Genomic DNA, 19,163 nt, shown 5'->3' on the forward strand with positions numbered 1-19,163 from the left:
CTTCATCATGCATTATCTTTATTCAACCAAGTTTATTATTATTATTCTCCAAGTGTTTATTTTTATAAAATGTGTGGTGTATAAGTTTATAATTTTGTTTTTGTTTTTGAGACGGAGTCTCACTCTGTTGCCCAGGCTGGAGTGCAGTGGCATTATCTCGGCTCACAGCAAGCTCCGCCTCCCAGGTTCACACCATTTTCCTGCCTCAGCCTCCCAAGTAGCTGGGACTACCCGCGCTGCCACCACGCCCAGCTAATTTTTTTTTTTTTTTTTTTTGTATTTTTAGTAAAGACAGGGTTTCACTGTGTTAGCCAGGATGGTCTCCATCTCCTGACCTCGTGATCTGCCTGCCTCGGCCTCCCAAAGTGTTGGGATTACAGGCGTGAGCCACCGCGCCTGGCCTTGTTGATAACTTTTAAAGCAGCTCTTTACATCGCTTTTGCTTGACTTGCTGGTCTTCTTTCCTTTTAAAATTTGAAAATAATTTATAAAAACCAACTAGATAATTTAAGTGACCATATGGCTTAGAAATTTGGATAACAGGGCTTTCAATCCTTTTCCTCTAAGTTAAGGGCTTAAAAGTCTGTGGGCCAAATCTGACCCTCTGCCTACTTCCCAGCCATGCACATTTGTTCACATATGTCTGTGGCTGCTTTCCCGCTATACTGGGAGAACTGAATAGTTGTGACACTGACCATATGATCTGCAAAACCTAAAATATATCTGGCCCTTTACAGAAAAAGTTTGCTGACTCCTGCTCCAAGCCATTACTCAGCCTAGGATGGTACTAAAAGCAATGGACTAGTTGGTTTGGTATATACATTTAGGGCTTATGGTATGTTTATGTAACATTTCAAAGGCAAAGACAGAGCTAGCTGTCAGAGACTAACATTCTCTTTCTGTTTAAATGTGGTCTCAACAGGTCAAAATTTAGATCCTTAGCCAGATTCAGAGAGACTGGACAACACGGTACTTGCTGATGATATAAATCTGGTCAGAGAATGAAGAAAGAATTTTATAAAGTAATCTTTCTATCAACTGTAAACAATAAATTCACTGGCAGAAATCTATGTACTTTATATTTTGTTTACATTGATATGCGTAATTCCCAAAGAGGTTGGGAAATACGAACTTTACAAATTATTCACTGTTACATTATAGTTCACATATGCTACTTCTTAAAAAGAGTTATCTCTTGCTGCATTTGACAGGAACTTTCCAAGCTCAGCCGTGGCTCAATAAACTTTTATTATTTTTTTGTTATTTATTTTTATTCAAAAGAATTTGTTTCCCTATCACAAAAATTAGATAACTACACCACCAAGAGCAGCAATGTCCACGGAGTTACACTGATGGTGGAGAGTTGGCTGGGTATTCCCAATGTCCCAAAGGTCACAAAGGAGGGAAAAGAAAAAAAGAAAAAAATATTCAAAACAAATCCAAAACCCATGATGACTTAGGGGAGAGACATCACATGACATTTTCTGTTTCTTCTCTCATTGTCAGCTGCAGATGTATTTCAGCAGGATCAAGTACAATTTGACTTGAGTTAACCCTTCATACCAATTCTAGCACCTAATTGGGGGGAAAAAAGGATCCATTTAATAAAATCATTTAAGATACAAAAGGAATTTAATGACTCTACTATATTTACCAATAGAGAAGCAAATTTAAAGAATGTTTCCCAACTGGGAAAACGTCAAAGAATTTGAATGGATTGGACATTAATCCTTTCTGACCTGCAGCTTAACAGCTGCATGAACTCTTTCAGATTAGCTATCTCCACAGTTAACTGGGGAGCCTTCAAGGTAAACTACATAAAACACGTGGAGAAATAAATTGGCTAATGCATAGCACAAATATAACATTTTTGGAATATATGTTAGAATCTTTCCATATTCTTATGAAAGTTTTAAGTATCCTTGTTTAGGATTTTAGTCTGTTTTCTTCTTCCATCAATAAACACTGTTTATAATGATCAAGGTATACAGGACATAAAGTCTTGCCCTTTCCTGTTGCTTCATCCATTTCTAGCCAATCATCTAGTGTCCAGATCTTTGTATTTTTAGAATTAAAGTAGTACATTGTCATAAAAAGTCAGCTGTGATACTGCTAAAACTAAGAGGAAGCAAATGGCTAAGAAAGATCATAGAACAGGAGGATAGGTATGAGACACTGTGAAAAAGAATTACATTAGATGGACACTACAACGCTCACTAAGTAGCAAATATTTAAATGTGCAATCTTTCCCCTGCTGCTCGGCTAAGGCTTGACTAATATATGTGCTTCCATAATGTTTTTGTCTTTATATTATTAAGTAACTAGGCTACTTAACATAAGAGGTCAATGATGCTGAACAAAATCTTAGATTTGTCAGTGGGATCCTATGAGAACCTATGTAGTTTTGAGCTCTTGCAGATATGTTGGCAATCCCAATTGGTGCAAAGGATAAACCTGTTGAAGAGTAAGGTGTACCTTTTCAATTCACGCCTTGACATGAGGTAAGAGAGAGACTGAGAGACTATAGAAAGCCACTTAAATCAGATATTCCAAGACCTTCTACCATCTTGCTTGAGGCTTCCAGAACATAACAAACACTGATCAGTTAACAAACCTTGTTTTCATTTAAGCTCTCAGTGGTTCTCTAAAGAGGCTTTTCAAATAGAGAAACTGGCTGCCTAAAAAAGGAGACTACCAGGTAAATTAGTGCAGTTCTTTTGCGTTAAGTTTGCTCATTTCACCTCTATAGAATAATTCACCTCTGTAGAATAATGTTTAGGCTAGGATTTGCTGCCTTGGCTGATGGGTCATTCTCCACTTATGATGAGTCTAAGGAAGCTATGGCAAAATTAATGCTAAGTGGCAGGAGAAACACACACGTTTTGTTAAAAAACTTTTAATATTTCTACCAAACAAGCAGAGAATATGTGGAAAAAACAGGTACTCCACCAAAATGTTGTTTAGAAAGTTCACTGCTTATCTCAGGATTTATTTATCCAGTGTATCATGTACAAGTGCTATATATGCATCAATCAATTTTCTTTCTTTTTGTTTTATGGCTAGGCTTCCTTGAATCACATCTATCAATTTTCAACTGAACACTAAAATAACTTTTTCACCCCTTTGACAACTGAGGAAAAACCTACTTTTTAGGGAACAGAAGAAAGAGAACCATAAGGAAGAGAATAAAATAAGACTAAGATATGTTTAAATCTGGTGATGTCTAAGCATCTTCTGCTATATCTTGCATCTCCTGCTATGTTTTGGGTTCTGTCTACTGAAAGCCCTGTGGGATAGTTGTACTGGCATAACAGAAGCTAAACTGTGCTTAGCCCCCAGTGAATGTTCACTAGTCTTTATCTGTTTTTCAAACTGACCATCTATTAATCCATCTAGCATCCATACAACCTCAACAAGCACTATCATCTTCTCCACAGATGCAAGCTACCTATTCTTTTTCCTTAAATCAAGCCATTTGCCAGGAGACAGAGACCCATGATTTGGGATGATCGCTAAGGTTCAGTACAATGGTATATTTCCATAATCCTGTTTCAGTCTAAAAATGGTCCTGAGTTTAAAATGGAGATACAGTAAATAGCTTACCTTAATTGTACCCTGACTGTTAGCAGCAATCAGCACATTGGACTCCTAGAAAAGAATAAGAGCTTTTAAAGCATAGAGAAGGATTTCCTGGAAAGCAATCCAAGAGATAATTTCCTCTTCATCCTTCTTTCTTCACTTCCTAAGACAATTGAATCTAATATGAAGATACAATTTTTTTTTTTTTTTTTTTTTTTTTTTGAGACAGAGCCTTGCTCTGTCACCCAGGCTGGAGTGCAATGGCGCGATCTCGGTTCACCACAACCTCCACCTCCCGGGTTCAAGTGATTCTCCTGCCTCAGCCTCCTGAGTAGCTGGGATTACAGGCATGCACTACCAGCCTGGGTAATTTTTGTATTTTTAGTAGAGACGAGGGTTTCTCCATGTTAGTCAGGCTGGTCTCGAACTCCCAACCTCATGTGATCTGCCCACCTCGGCCTCCCAAAGTGCTGGGATTACAGGCGGGAATCACCATGCCCAGCCGAAGAAACAATTTTAACATGTTTTAAACTACATTTTAAACTTCAGACCCCATATTTTGAGGAGTAAGTTTTGATTAAAAGAATAAAAAGTTAGAAGCAGAGTAGGACATTTTTGAATGTAAACAAAAATAAAAGGGAAAAAGATTGTCAATGGAAGAAAAGCCAAAAGAAACAAAGACTGAAATAGAATGAAAAAAAGAGTAAGTTGAGAAAAACAAAGTGAATAATTGCTTCCCCAGAACACTCCTTCTTAATTCATTTTCCCTCATAAAATACCAGTAATTGATGTAAAACCTGCCAACATCCTTGGCACAAATCTCTATGGATGGACATTTGGTATTAGGAAAACAAGAAAATGTGAATATTCATTTGGGAAAAAGGGCTATCTTTCTTTTTAATTATTCTATCATTCAGCACATGCATTTTTAATAACCTTGGTGATTACTTGGATGAGAATATATGTGTTGAAGTATTTTTCTACTCTAAGCCAAGGAAAAAACATTTCTCTGGAAATTAGGAAGGATAGGAAAAAAAATAGACATGACTGACTTTACTAGAGAATCTCAGAAAGTAGGAAGAGTGGAGACATGCCTCCTGTAGGAAATTGGGCATCTAATAGGGCTCTGGAACTTTGACGTGTTGGAGTCTTTTGCTTTCCATGGTAGGAAGCTAAGAGGAGGTAAACAGACTTAAACTTCCATAGAGGTCAGGCCAGGTGGCAGAGAGAAAAAAGAAGTCCAAATAACAGCTATGAGAAACAGATAAAGTGGTCTAACTTGAATGAAGGACAGGATCTACCTAAATATCCTTCAGGCTTCCTGACAAAGCAATACTAAGAAGAAAGAAAACTCTTGGCTTGTGCGTTAGAAAAGTTACTTCGGCTAAGCTGAGTTAAACTTTAGTTTCTTTGACATATGCAAGTTGTGCTTTACAAACTCACATATTTCCATTTCTAAAATTTCCCTTTCATTTCTAATAAAGCCGCTCTTCAAAAATGTGCATCATGTTACTAATGGCATACGAGAAAGTAATAATGTCCTCCACTATTACAGAATTTTTAATGGAATCAGAATACTCCTTGGAATTAGTCAGTAGCATCAAAGATTATAGGTGTATCAAGAAGAAATAAAGACATGTGGGCATGGGAATTGTTGATCTTTTCCTAGCTGAGGATTTTCCTTAAATTAGCAGCACATGTTCTTAAAAATCATAACATGGGGGCCAGGCGTGGTGACTCGTGCCTGTAATCCCAGCACTTCGGGAGGCAGAGGTGGGCAGACCACGAGGTCAGAAAGAAGATTGAGACCATCCTGGCTAATATGGTGAAACCCCGTCTCTACTAAAATACAAAAAACTAGCTGGGCGTGGTGACATGTGCCTGTAATCCCAGCTAGGCAGGAGGCTGAGGCAGGGGAATTGCTTGAACCCAGGAGGCAGAGGTTGCAGTGAGCCGAGATTGCACCACTGCACTCCAGCCTGGTGACAGAGCAAGGCTCTGTCTCAAAAGAAAAAAACAAAACAAAAAAAAGGAACATGGGTAATACAACACTCACTATTAGAATTAATTTAAACATAAACTTTGGAATATTATGGGCTATTCCTGGGACTTGATGTATACAGAATCAACACTTCCATATTCAGGGTAGGGAGCTGGAGTGAGGGGAAAGGAAGATAAATTTGGGATTTATTTACTCTTTTAGTGACCTGAATGTAGAAAATGGTTGGAGTAGGTTTTGGATATCCTTTAGGATATCCTGAGTTGGTCAAGAGACAGCATTTCTATGCTGGCCTCAGAAAACAGCAGAAAGAAGCACTGTGTGGTGCAATATGGATTTCTTTCTAGCAGAAATTTTAAACAAGTTGTATGGTATCAGAACTGTCACTGGTGACCCAGAAATAATTCTCCTGTAAACATCATCCAGAAAAGCAGTTGAAAATCTCACTGATCAACCTAGTTGCCGTTCAAGGAGGGGAAAGACTCTAGTCTGCAAGAAAGTGACTGCCAAGAGCCACCACCACTAAATGCTGCAGCCATCATGAACTACTCCCTCTGCTATGAGAACAAGTAATGACAGACAATGAAAAATTTAAAGCCGAAAGCTCCATCTCTTTCTGCCATTTTGGGTCTAGTCACCTTTTAATATAGAGAAGGAATGCAGAGAGACCTGGTGAAGATGAGGATTCACTTGGGGATAAGCAGGGAGTCTATTTCTGGCAGTTATAGGGATTATAAATTACATAATTAAAACTTCTGACTTCTGATGGGAGGAAAACTAGGAAAAGTGTAGTATATTATCTTACAGTATGAAAAATTAGGCCCAATACAAATAAGATAATCTAGTTGGATTACCACACAAGAGGAGTTTAAAATATGTACAATTACCACTCTAAACCCAAGGAGGAGGACATCTGGTAACTATCCAACATGAATAAACACTGTCTTATTGTTAACCTCAGGATTACTATGGCATTAATATATGATGTCATATTAGATGCTATCCAAGGGTTAACTCTTAACACTATTTCCTACAGAAACAGATAATACTTTATGTGTTAAATAAAAAAAAAGTCAACATATGAATTGAATGCCAGTTTGAATGGTCTTTTAGGACTAAAATTTAATGAAAGAAAAATAATGGCTTCATATCTCAATACATCCCCTCTCCCCAAAGGCAATATGATTACAAAAAAGTTATTTAGAATTAAACCATCAGATAGCTAGATATTGGCTTAAGATAAATTTTTTTTTTTTTTTTTTTGCATGCAACAGAAAAATAAAACCAGGTATTTTATTTCTAGCATAGAGATCTGGAAGTAGTACATACAAGGTTATTAATATAAGTTTTTAATGATTCTTGATTGCATTTTGGATGACTGGTAATTCCTAGTTGTAGCTGTGGTCTGCTAGAGCCTAGTATAAATAAGTTCTACCTCAACAGGTTATTTTTAACTTGCTAAATAAGAGTGCCAGTCAGTAATTCTTATTATTTTCTCCCTCTTTTTTGGAAACCAGCAGTTTTACTGCAGAACTCTCCTCAAGGCTAAGCTAATAAAATATCCAATATTTTTTCTGACTATGAAGAGACTAAGAAAAGACAACAGAAAAATTAGCAAGTCTTTTATAAAAACAGGAGACATATAAACATGCATCAACTTAAGTCAGTGATACTACACTAACTTATACCAAAACAAAACTGCATTTTTAGTAGCACATGTAGGCTACTGAAGAACACCTGCATCTACTAAAATAGTTTCCTCTTTATTGGCTTGCTTAAAAAGGGTCATTATAGACGATACATTAAAATTCTGGATGGTGCTGTGGGTCACGCCTGTAATCCCAGCACTTTGGGAGGCCAAGGCAGGCGGATCACCTGAGGTCGGGAGTTTGAGACCTGCCTGACCAACATGGAGAAACCCTGTCTCTACTAAAAATACAAAAACATTAGCCGGGCGTGGTTGCTCATGCCTATAATCCTACTTGGGAGGCTGAGGCAGGAGAATCACTTGAACTCAGGAGGTAGAGGTTATGGTGAGCCAAGATTGCACCACTGCACTACAGCCCAGCCAACAAGAGCAAAACTCCATCTCAAAAAATAAATAAATAAATGAATAAAATAAAATAAAATCCTGACAAGTTGAGAAATTAACAGTTATTCATTTAGTTAGCAATTGGTGGATTTATTCATAGAGATAGATGTAACTGATTTTAAATGTAAATTAATTTTACTATAGGTATATGTATATACAATGTATTTAAATATAAGATACATGAATATATAAAAAGAAAACACTTCCATTTTTGGTTATAACACAGTAAACAAACTAAATTTGTTTTCCTACCATATACAACTAGAAAACTGAAAAAAATACATAAGATACCAGCTGGACCACAGGCAGTACAGGACGGTGATCTTTGAGAGAAGAGAAACAAATGAAGTGAGTCCTATAATCACCCTGGCTTTCTACTGAGAGGCAATTTCTGGACCACAAATCAGGTAAGGGGATTGACATAACAACAACAGAGACAAGTGAAGAATAAAACATCAAAAAATTTGGTAACACCCCCAAAATTACAACTGAAGCAGAGAGGAAAAAAGCATGAGGGGAAAAAGAGATTGGCATCTTAGTGACCTATTGGACAATATGCAACCTAGGAAATGTATAATTGGAGTCCCAAAGAAGGAGGAGAAAAAATACATGAAAACATAAAACTAAAAATGTTTCAAATCTGTAAACTATAGACCCACAAATTAAGAAGCCTAACAATTTCTAGGCAGAAAGAAGCACAACACCACATCAAGGCACATCACAGTTACACTGCTGAAGACAAGAAACAGAGAAAATCTGTAGAACTGTCAGAGAAATAAAGACACTACATAAAGAGAAAGATCACCAATTTCTCATCAGCAAGAATGCAAACTAGAAGACAATAGGACAGCATCTTTAAGATGATAAACAAGAGGCCAGGTGCAGTGTCTCATGCCTGTAATCCCAATGGTTTGGGAGGCCGAGGAGGGGGCAGATCCCCTGAGGTCAGGAGTTCAAGAGCAGCCTGGCCAACATGGTGAAACCCCATCTCTACTAAAAATACAAAAATTAGCTGGGCGTGGTGGCAGGTGCCTGTAATCCCATAATCCTAGCTACTTGGGAGGCTGAGGCAGGAGAATTGCTTGAACCTGGGAGGCGGAGGTTGCAGTGAACCAAGATCACGCCATTGCACTCCACCCTGGGCGATGAGAGCGAGACTTTGTCTCAAAAAAAAAAAAAAAAAAAAATTATAAACAAGAAAGCCATCCATTGAGAGATACACAAAATTAAAGTTAAAATAAAGACATTTTCAGATAAAATAAGGCTGAGATAATTTTTCACAAACAAACCTGCTATGTAAGAAATTGTTAAAGGAAGTTCTTCAGGCTGAAGGAATATTACATGAAAACTCTGATCTAAAAAAGGGATAAAGGCGGGCATGGTAGCTCACGGCTGCAATGCCAGCACTTTAGGAGGCTGAACAAAAAAAAGCAGGGGTTGCAATCCTAGTCTCTGATAAAACAGACTTTAAACCATCAAAGATCAAAAGAGACAAAGAAGGCCATTACATAATGGTAAAGGGATCAATTCAACAGGAAGAGCTAACTATCCTAAATATATATGCACCCAATACAGGAGCACCCAGATTCATAAAGCAAGTCCTTAGAGACTTACAAAGAGACTTAGACTCCCATACAATAATAATGGGAGACTTCAACACTCCACTGTCAACATTAGACAGATCAACGAGACAGAAAGTTAACAAGGATATCCAGGAATTGAACTCATCTCTGCACCAAGCGGACCTAATAGACATCTATAGAACTCTCCACCCCAAATCAACAGAATATACATTCTTCTCAGCACCACATCGCACTTATTCCAAAATTGACCACATAATTGGAAGTAAAGCACTCCTCAGCAAATGTAAAAGAACAGAAATTATAACAAACTGTCTCTCAGACCACAGTGCAATCAAACTAGAACTCAGGACTAAGAAACTCAATCAAAACCGCTCAACTACATGGAAACTGAACAACCTGCTCCTGAATGACTACTGGGTACATAATGAAATGAAGGCAGAAATAAAGATGTTCTTTGAAACCAATGAGAACAAAGATACAACATACCAGAATCTCTGGGACACATTTAAAGCAGTGTGTAGAGGGAAATTTATAGCACTAAATGCCCACAAGAGAAAGCAGGAAAGATCTAAAATTGACACTCTAACATCACAATTAAAAGAACTAGAGAGGCAAGAGCAAACACATTCAAAAGCTAGCAGAAGGCAAGAAATAACTAAGATCAGAGCAGAACTGAAGGAGATAGAGACACAAAAAACCCTCCAAAAAATCAATGAATCCAGGAGTTGGTTTTTTGAAAAGATCAACAAAATTGACAGACCGCTAGCAAGACTAATAAAGAAGAAAAGAGAGAGGAATCAAATAGATGCAATAAAAAATGATAAAGGGGATATCACCACCGACCACACAGAAATACAAACTACCATCAGAGAATACTATAAACACCTCTACGCAAATCAACTAGAAAATCTAGAAGAAATGGATAATTTCCTGGACACTGACACTCTCCCAAGAATAAACCAGGAAGAAGTTGAATCCCTGAATAGACCAATAGCAGGCTCTGAAATTGAGGCAACAATTAATAGCCTACCAACCAAAAAAAGTCCAGGACCAGATGGATTCACAGCTGAATTCTACCAGAGGTACAAGGAGGAGCTGGTACCATTCCTTCTGAAACTATTCCAATCAATAGAAAAAGAGGGAATCCTCCCTAACTCATTTTATGAGGCCAACATCATCCTGATACCAAAGCCTGGCAGAGACACAACAAAAAAAGAGAATTTTAGACCAATATCCCTGATGAACATCGATGCAAAAATCCTCAATAAAATACTGGCAAACCGGATTCAGCAGCACATCAAAAAGCTTATCCACCATGATCAAGTGGGCTTCATCCCTGGGATGCAAGGCTGGTTCAACATTCGCAAATCAATAAACATAATCCAGCATATAAACAGAACCAAAGTCAAGAACCACATGATTATCTCAATAGATGCAGAAAAGGCTTTTGACAAAATTCAACAGCCCTTTATGCTAAAAACGCTCAATAAATTTGGTATTGATGGAACGTACCTCAAAATAATAAGAGCTATTTATGACAAACCCACAGCTAATATCATACTGAATGGGCAAAAACTGGAAAAATTCCCTTTGAAAACTGGTACAAGACAGGGATGCCCTCTCTCACCACTCCTATTCAACATAGTGTTGGAAGTTCTGGCTAGGGCAATCAGGCAAGAGAAAGAAATCAAGGGTATTCAGTTAGGAAAAGAAGAAGCCAAATTGTCCCTGTTTGCAGATGACATGATTGTATATTTAGAAATCCCCATCGTCTCAGCCCAAAATCTCCTTAAGCTGAGAAGCAACTTCAGCAAAGTCTCAGGATACAAAATTAATGTGCAAAAATCACAAGCATTCTTATACACCAGTAACAGACAAACAGAGAGCCAAGTCAGGAATGAACTTCCATTCACAATTGCTTCAAAGAGAATAAAATACCTAGGGATCCAACTTACAAGGGATGTAAAGGACCTCTTCAAGGAGAACTACAAACCACTGCTCAGTGAAATCAAAGAGGACACAAACAAATGGAAGAACATACCATGCTCATGGATAGGAAGAATCAATATCGTGAAAATGGCCATACTGCCCAAGGTTATTTATAGATTCAATGCCATCCCCATCAAGCTACCAATGAGTTTCTTCACAGAATTGGAAAAAACTGCTTTAAAGTTCATATGGACCCAAAAAAGAGCCCGCATTGCCAAGACAATCCTAAGTCAAAAGGACAAAGCTGGAGGCGTCACGCTACCTGACTTCAAACTATACTACAAGGCTACAGTAACCAAAACAGCATGGTACTGGTACCAAAACAGAGCTATAGACCAACGGAACAGAACAGAGTCCTCAGAAATAATACCACACATCTACAGCCATCTGATCTTTGACAAACCTGAGAGGAACAAGAAATGGGGAAAGGACTCCCTATTTAATAAATGGTGCTGGGAAAATTGGCTAGCCAGAAGTAGAAAGCTGAAACTGGATCCTTTCCTTACTCCTTATACGAAGATTAACTCAAGATGGATTAGAGACTTAAATGTTAGACCTAATACCATAAAAACCCTAGAAGAAAATCTAGGTAGTACCATTCAGGACATAGGTATGGGCAAGGACTTCATGTCTAAAACACCAAAAGCAACTGCAGCAAAAGCCAAAATTGACAAATGGGATCTCATTAAACTAAAGAGCTTCTGCACAGCAAAAGAAACTACCATCAGAGTGAACAGGCAACCTACAGAATGGGAGAAAATTTTTGCAATCTACTCATCTGACAAAGGGCTAATATCCAGAATCTACAAAGAACTCAAACAAATATACAAGAAAAAAACAAACAACCCCATCAAAAAGTGGAGATATTCTACAAATATTAAAAGAATAATCAGAAAATAAACATTATGAACAATTGTATGTCAATAAAACTGACAGGTAATGAAATGAATAAATTCTATGAAAGATACAAATTCCCAATTATGACAGAGAAAGAAAAAGTTGTTAAAACTGAAGACTAAAGAACATTTCCAAACTCAGCTCGCAAATGAAACAAAACCAGAGGAAGACATTATAAAAACAAATAAAAGTACCAACTACTTTTATAAACAGATGTAGAAAACCTTAACAAAATACAAGTAAAGATAATTCAGTCATATACAAAAAGAATAATGCATCATATCTAAATGGAATTCATCCAGATATTAAAATTGGTTTTCAACATTAAAAAAATATACATATAATTCACTATGTAAAGAGACTAGAAGAGGCCAGGTAGGGTGGCTCATGCCTGTGATAGCACTCTGGGAAGCTGAGGCAGTTGGATTGCTGCAGTCCAGGAGTGTGAGACCAGCTTGGGCAATATGGCAAAACCCTCTCCATCAAAAACACAAAAAATTAGCTGGGTGTGGTGGCGTGCACCTGTAGTCCCAGCTACCCAGGAGGCTGAGGTGGGAGAATCACCTGAGCCTGGGAAGTGAAGGTTGTAGTGAGCTGTGATTGTTGTCACTATACTCTCACCTGGGTGACAGGAGTGAGACCCTGCCTCAAACAACAACAACAAAAAAAAAACAAAAAAAAATAAAAAATAAAAAGAAAAAAAAGAAAGAAAAATAATGTAATCACAACACAGAAAATGCACTTGATAACATTCATCATCCCTTCATCAAACTCAGAACAGAAAGGAACTTCTTCAAGGTGATAAGGAACACCTATGAAAAACTTCCAACTAACATCATACTTAGTGGTGAAATACTGAACTCTTTCTCTCTCAGATTGGGAACAAGGTGAACATGCTTTCTCTCACCATTTCTATTCCACACTGTATTAGAGGTACAACCCAGTGCAACAGTCAAGAAAAGGAAAAAGCATATAGATCTGAAAAAAGAAAATTGTCTTTATTTGCAAGAGATGATGGCCTATGCGGAAAATCCTAAAGTATCTTAAAAATAAGCTACCAAAATAAATAAATTGTCTTCAGCAAGACTGTCAGACATAAAGTCAATTACACCAAAATCAGTTTACTTCCATAAACTAACAATAGATAAGCAAATAGGATTTAAAAAATACCATTTACAGTACCATTAAAAGGCATGAATCATTTAGAGACAAATCATATACACATACACATACACACACACACAGCCTACACACTAAAAATTACCAAATAATGCTGGGAGATATTAAAGAATACCTAAATAAATTGACAATTATACCATGTTCATAGACCAGAGACTCAATATTGCTACAATGCCAATTCTTCTTACATTATCTATAGGCTCAATGCAATTCCAATTAAAATCATACAAACTTTTCTAGTAGAAACTGGCAAAGTGATTCAAAAATTTAAATGAAAAAGCAAAGACATTATAATAGGTAAAATAATTTTGAAAAAAAATCAAACTTGGGACTTACACAACATGATTTGAAGTGCTACTATTAATAAAAGCATTAGGTATCAATACAGTGTGGTATTATTAGGCTGGACATATAAATCAAAGGAACAGAAAAGAAATTCCAGAAACAGATCCATCCATAATCAACTGAATTTCAAAACAACTTGGCAAGTAAAAAAAAAAAAAAAAAAAGGGTAATTTTTACAAATGCTGTTGAAGCAACTGCAGATATGTGAAACAACCATATGTGTGCTAAATCAACTGTATATATGGAAAAAATGAACTTCAATCATTCTATCATACCATTCCAAAAATTAATTCTAAATAGATCTAAGACATAAATGTAAAAGCTGAAACAATAAAACCTCAAGAAAAAAAAATGAGAGAAAATCTTTGCGTTGGCAACTATTTTTCAGGATGCAAAAAATATATATCATAAAATAAAAAATACCCTGATAAATTGGACTTCATCAAAAATTTTAAAATACCATCCACACTTACTAGAACAACTAAATCTTTTTCTTAAAGTGACAATATCAAGTTTTGGCAAAAATATGTAACACCTGGAATGATTTTAGGATGCTGGCAGGAGTGTAAAATATAGTCATGCACTTTTTGACATTTTGGTCAACGATGGGTCACATATATGATGGTGGTCCAATAAGATTACTGTACTATACTTCCTAATCATTAATTTAGATTGTACTCCTTCTGCTTATTAACAAAAAAAGTTACTGTAAACTAGGCTCAGGCAGGTCCTCCAGGAGATATTCCAGAAGAAAGCATTGTTACCATAGGAGATGACAGCTCTATGTGTGTTATTGTCCCTGAAGACATTCCAACGGGACAAGATGCATAAGACGGTGATGTTGATGACCTTAACAAAAAAATGTTTAAAAAGTAAAAATAAATAAATACATTTAAAACTGGAAGAAAGCTTACAGAATAAGGAAAAATCTGTACAGCTGTACAATGTGTTTGTGTTTTAAGCTAAAAGTTATTACAAGAGTCAAAAAGTGAAAAAAATTAAAATTATAAAGTAAAAAGTTACAATAAGCTATGGTTAATTTAGTACTGAAGAAAGAAAAAATTTTAAAATAAATTAGTGTAGCTTAAGTATACAGTGTGGATAAAGTCTACAGTAATGTACAAAATGTCTGGGCCTTCACATTCACTCACCGCTCACTCCCTGACTCACCCAGAGCAGCTTCTACTCCACCAAACTCCATTTATGGTAATGCCCTAGGCAGGGGTACCATATTTTACCTTTTATATCGTATTTTTACTGTAGCTTTTCTGTGTTTAGATACACAAACCCCACTGTGTTACAACTGCCTACACTATTCAGTGTAGTAACATGCTGTACAAATTTGTAGTCTAGGAGCAACAGGCTATACCACATAGCTAAGGTATGTGGTAGGCTATACCATCCAGGTGTGGGTAAGTGCACTCTATGATGTCTGTGCAATGATGAAATCAAATCGCCTAATGGCATTTCTCAAAATGTATTCTCACTGTTAAGTGACAAATGAATGTAATACAACAACTTTGGAAAAAGGTTTGACAGTTTCTTATAAGGTTAAACTCACACCTACTCTACAGTCTCCTAATTTCACTCTTAGGTATTTATCCAAAAGAAATGATGGTATATAGTCACATAAACATTTATGAATGTTTACAGCAGCTTTATTAAAAATAGTTCAAAACTGGAAACAAGTGCAATATTAACGATTGCTGAATAGATAGAAAATTTGTTGCATAGTTATAAAATGGATTACTAATAAGAAGGAACTACAGATACAGGCAATAACACAAGCATTTCAAAATATCATGCTAAATAAAAGAAGCCAGGTACAATTACATACTGTATCATTCCTGTTATATGAAATTCTAGAATAAGCAAAACTTAACTTATGATGACATAAAGTGGATCATTAGTAGCTTGCAGTAGAGAAGGGGAGGGGACTGATTACAAAGTGACATAAGAAAACTTTTTGGGTAATGAAAATGTTGTTATATCTGAATTAAGGTAGTAGTTATACTGAAGTATATATTTGTAAAAATTCACTGAATACTCTTAAAATGTATGTAGTTTATATTTATGTAAATTATATCTCAATAATATCAATTTTAAAAAGCTGGGAACAAACACACAAGAACAAATAAGTATTTTATAAGTTAACTTTAAATCCAATATTTGTCTTTAACAATTAAAAGTCATTATCCATGATTTAAATATTTTCTGATTTCCCAATATAATATATAAACCCCTTACCACTACCATATATAGGAGATCTCTGTAACCATTAAGTATAATATCAAAGCCATTTCAGCTATGAAGCTAAATATTTTTCCCCAGAATAAAGCACTCAATTATCAAACAGAAAGGTAAAGATTTTTGTCATTCCTCTCTCCCTGTTCACTATAAAGATGGTTTTATACATAAGCCTTGTTATTTACTATGATAAACATTTCCACCTTACATTTCTCCTCCTTTCATTAACCAGAAGAGATAACTACTAAACAAAATCAGAATATAATCCTTCTTTAAAAATTTTCTCCAAATGTTAAGCATTACGTTAAATTAATGACTTCCCTCAGAATGAGAATAAATAACTTTATAGAAAAAAGAAACTGAAAAGACTTTATGCTAATAAATTTTAACATTTAAGCCAAGTGGAAAAATTCCTACAAAAACCTACCCAACTAATCAAGAAGAAATGGAAAGCAAGAATCATCCTACCAGCATTAAATTCATAATCAACAGTAAAAAATATTTCTACCTCAGGCTTACGTGACTTCCTCTACAAGTTCAGCCAAATATTCAAGAAACAAGTAATTCCATATTACACAAATCTTTCCACATCAAAGGAGGAAAGAACTCCTTAATTTGCTTTATGAAGTTAATATACCCATGAAATCAAATATACCCACGAAATCAAACCTGACATGGACAATGCAAAAAAGGGAAAGATTACAGGCCAATGTTATTCATAAAGACAAATGAAAAAATTCTAAACAAAATAGTAGCAAGTTGATTTTAACAATATATAAGGAGAATAAATCTTGACCAAGTTGGGCTTATTCCAGCGAATGTAAGGTTGGTTTAATATTAGGTTAAAAAAAAAAAAAATTTCACCTACTAGATCAATATTTGAAAGAAAAATATTACATCATGTTAAATAGGTACAAAAAACAATAATATACTTTAGCATTCATTTATGATAAGAATTCTCAGCACACTGAGAACTGAAGGAAACTTCTTTGTAAGGGTATGTATCTACAAAACTCTTACAGCAGACATACTTAATGATAACATATTTAAAAGCTTTCCCTTTGGTGAGGAACAAGTCAAGGATACCAGATACCCATTACTTTACATTAGATTTTCTGGCCATCAAAATAAGGCAAATGAATAAAAGATATAATGGTATAAGTACTGGAAAAGCAGACATTAAACTTAATTTGTGGATGAATTAATTGTGTGCATAAAAAATCCAAGGAATGTAGACACGAATACTTAAAATGAATAAAGAGAGTTTAGCAAGATGGTTGGATTAAAAATGGCGGTAATAAATAACAGATTCCTGAAGGACTACCTAGACAACTTTCTCTTATTTAGAAAAATATATTTATTGGTTAACTTGAATAGGTAATACACACGTGGTAAAAATTCAAACAGTACAAAAGAGTAGGGGAAAACTGAGTGTCTCTCATCTCCCTAGAGAGTCAACTACTATCAGGTGTGAAATCTTTCTAGGTAAATTACCATCATTAATGTAAATCGGAATAGTGTAATAGATCAAACACATCTTCGGGGCTTTCTCAAAATGTACAGAGTCAAAAGTTTTCTATTTGGTGGTTATATCCTCCTTTATCTTGTTTTGTGTTTCAGGTTTAACAAACAACCCTACTTCCAACTTGAGACTCCATTCTGTTTTAAGTGGCAAGCCAAATTTAATATTCAATTCTAAGCCTCTTCATCACCTAAGAGAGGTCTGTAGGCTTCTCTTACAGAAAAAACAATTTTACAGAGGTTTCTATATTCATGGACATGCCAGTAACTGGTTTTCAGGAGGAAATGGACCAGAATTATATGAGACAATCTGTATTCCTAAAATCAAATGAACATGTGGACGAAACATAAATGCTACATAGATAGCTAGACAGAGTGGCAGAGTAGATTAAACGTCTTTGGAGTCTGAAAGATTTCAATTCAAAGCTCTAACGCTTCTAAACTTGTCATTACGGGCACGTTACTTGACCTCTCTGAATCTCAGTCTCCTTAACTATAAAACAATGCTAATAAAACTGAGCTAACAGAACTGTTGTTATGATCAAACAGACATATACATAAGGGCCTGGCATAAAGTATGCATCTTTTAAGTGATCTTTAAGTGAGGGAAAATTGCTTCTGGCTTAGTTGTTCAAGGCAGGCAAGCAAAGGAGCCCAAAATGAACAAAGGGGCAAGAAGCAAAACAGAAGACTATTATGCAGGCTAAAAGAAGAGTTTAAGAAAGAGAAGCAAGCCAAAATTGTCAAAAATCATGAGGAAATGAAAAGACTGTTCAGTAATAATACGCCATTGGATTTGGACATTACATGGTACTGGTAACATCAAAAGCAACTCTACCAAATGGTCAAGTTTGCATCATAAAGGGCCTTTACAAGTCCCTGGCTAACACAGCCTTTAGAAGCTGGCTTCGACAGAAGCTTCTCCAGAAAGCTACTCCTGATGTCCAAGGTAACAGTGTGATGGGTAATTTTAGGTTTCAGCTTGACTGGATAAAGGGATACTTAGAGAGCTGGCAGAGCACTACTTCTGGGTAAGTCTGAGAGGGTGTTTCCAGAAGAGACTGGTTTGTGAGTTGGTTGACAGAGTGGGGAAGTTCAGCCCTCAATGTGGATAGGCACCATCCCATCACCTGTAGGCCTGGATAGGACAAAAAGGGAGCAGAAAGGTGAATTTGCTCTCTCTCCTGGAGCTGGGACGCTCTTCTCCTGGCCTCGGCCATCGAAGTCCAGATTCTCCAGCTTTTGGACTCTGGGACTTGCATCAATGGGCCCTCAAATTCTCAAGCCTTTAGCCTTAGATTCTGCCATGCTACTGGCCTCCCTGGCATATCATGGGACTTCTCACCCTCCATAATCGTGTGAGCTAATATCCCAAATAAAAACCCTCTCATAGATCTAACTATACATGTCCTATTACTTCTGTCCCTTTGGAGAACCCTGACTAAGACATAAAGAAATGCTCTGATTAATTCACAGAGAGAGTAATTTTCAATCATCACAGTCGTTTCATTATACAATAGTGACTTTGGCATGAAGTTCATTAATTTCATGCCATCTTATTCATCCATCATTATCCGTCCATTAGGGTAGATATCACATGCCAGATAATTTGCTGGGTCCTGGAGTTTCACCGATGTCTGATCTTGAGACCATAGGCCAAGAGGGGAAATGGACTTCTAACAGAAATAAACAGGCTGGGTGTGATGGCTCATGCCTGTAATCCCAGCACTTT

General features: G+C 36.3%; 1 protein-coding gene across 9 annotated transcripts in view; it reads right to left on the reverse strand.

Annotated features, from left to right (window-relative positions):
• Nucleotides 1-1,229: 1,229 nt before the first annotated feature.
• The window catches only part of COP1 (COP1 E3 ubiquitin ligase), a 259,903-nt gene continuing 241,969 nt past the window's right edge, over nt 1,230-19,163 (reverse strand). For 5 of the 9 annotated variants that reach the window (XM_030936257.1, XM_030936255.1, XM_030936256.1 and 2 more), the window contains one exon: nt 14,339-14,512. In XM_030936257.1, the coding sequence (XP_030792117.1) occupies nt 14,354-14,512 (159 nt within the window). In that variant the 3' untranslated portion in view covers nt 14,339-14,353. Of the gene's footprint in view, nt 1,576-3,603; nt 3,649-14,338; nt 14,513-19,163 lie in introns of those variants that run through there. The other 4 variants (XM_010367391.2, XM_010367392.2, XM_010367390.2 and 1 more) reach the window with 2 other exon arrangements.

This window comes from Rhinopithecus roxellana, chromosome 8 (assembly GCF_007565055.1).
Source record: "Rhinopithecus roxellana isolate Shanxi Qingling chromosome 8, ASM756505v1, whole genome shotgun sequence".
In the NCBI taxonomy this organism is placed as follows: Eukaryota; Metazoa; Chordata; class Mammalia; order Primates; family Cercopithecidae; genus Rhinopithecus; species Rhinopithecus roxellana.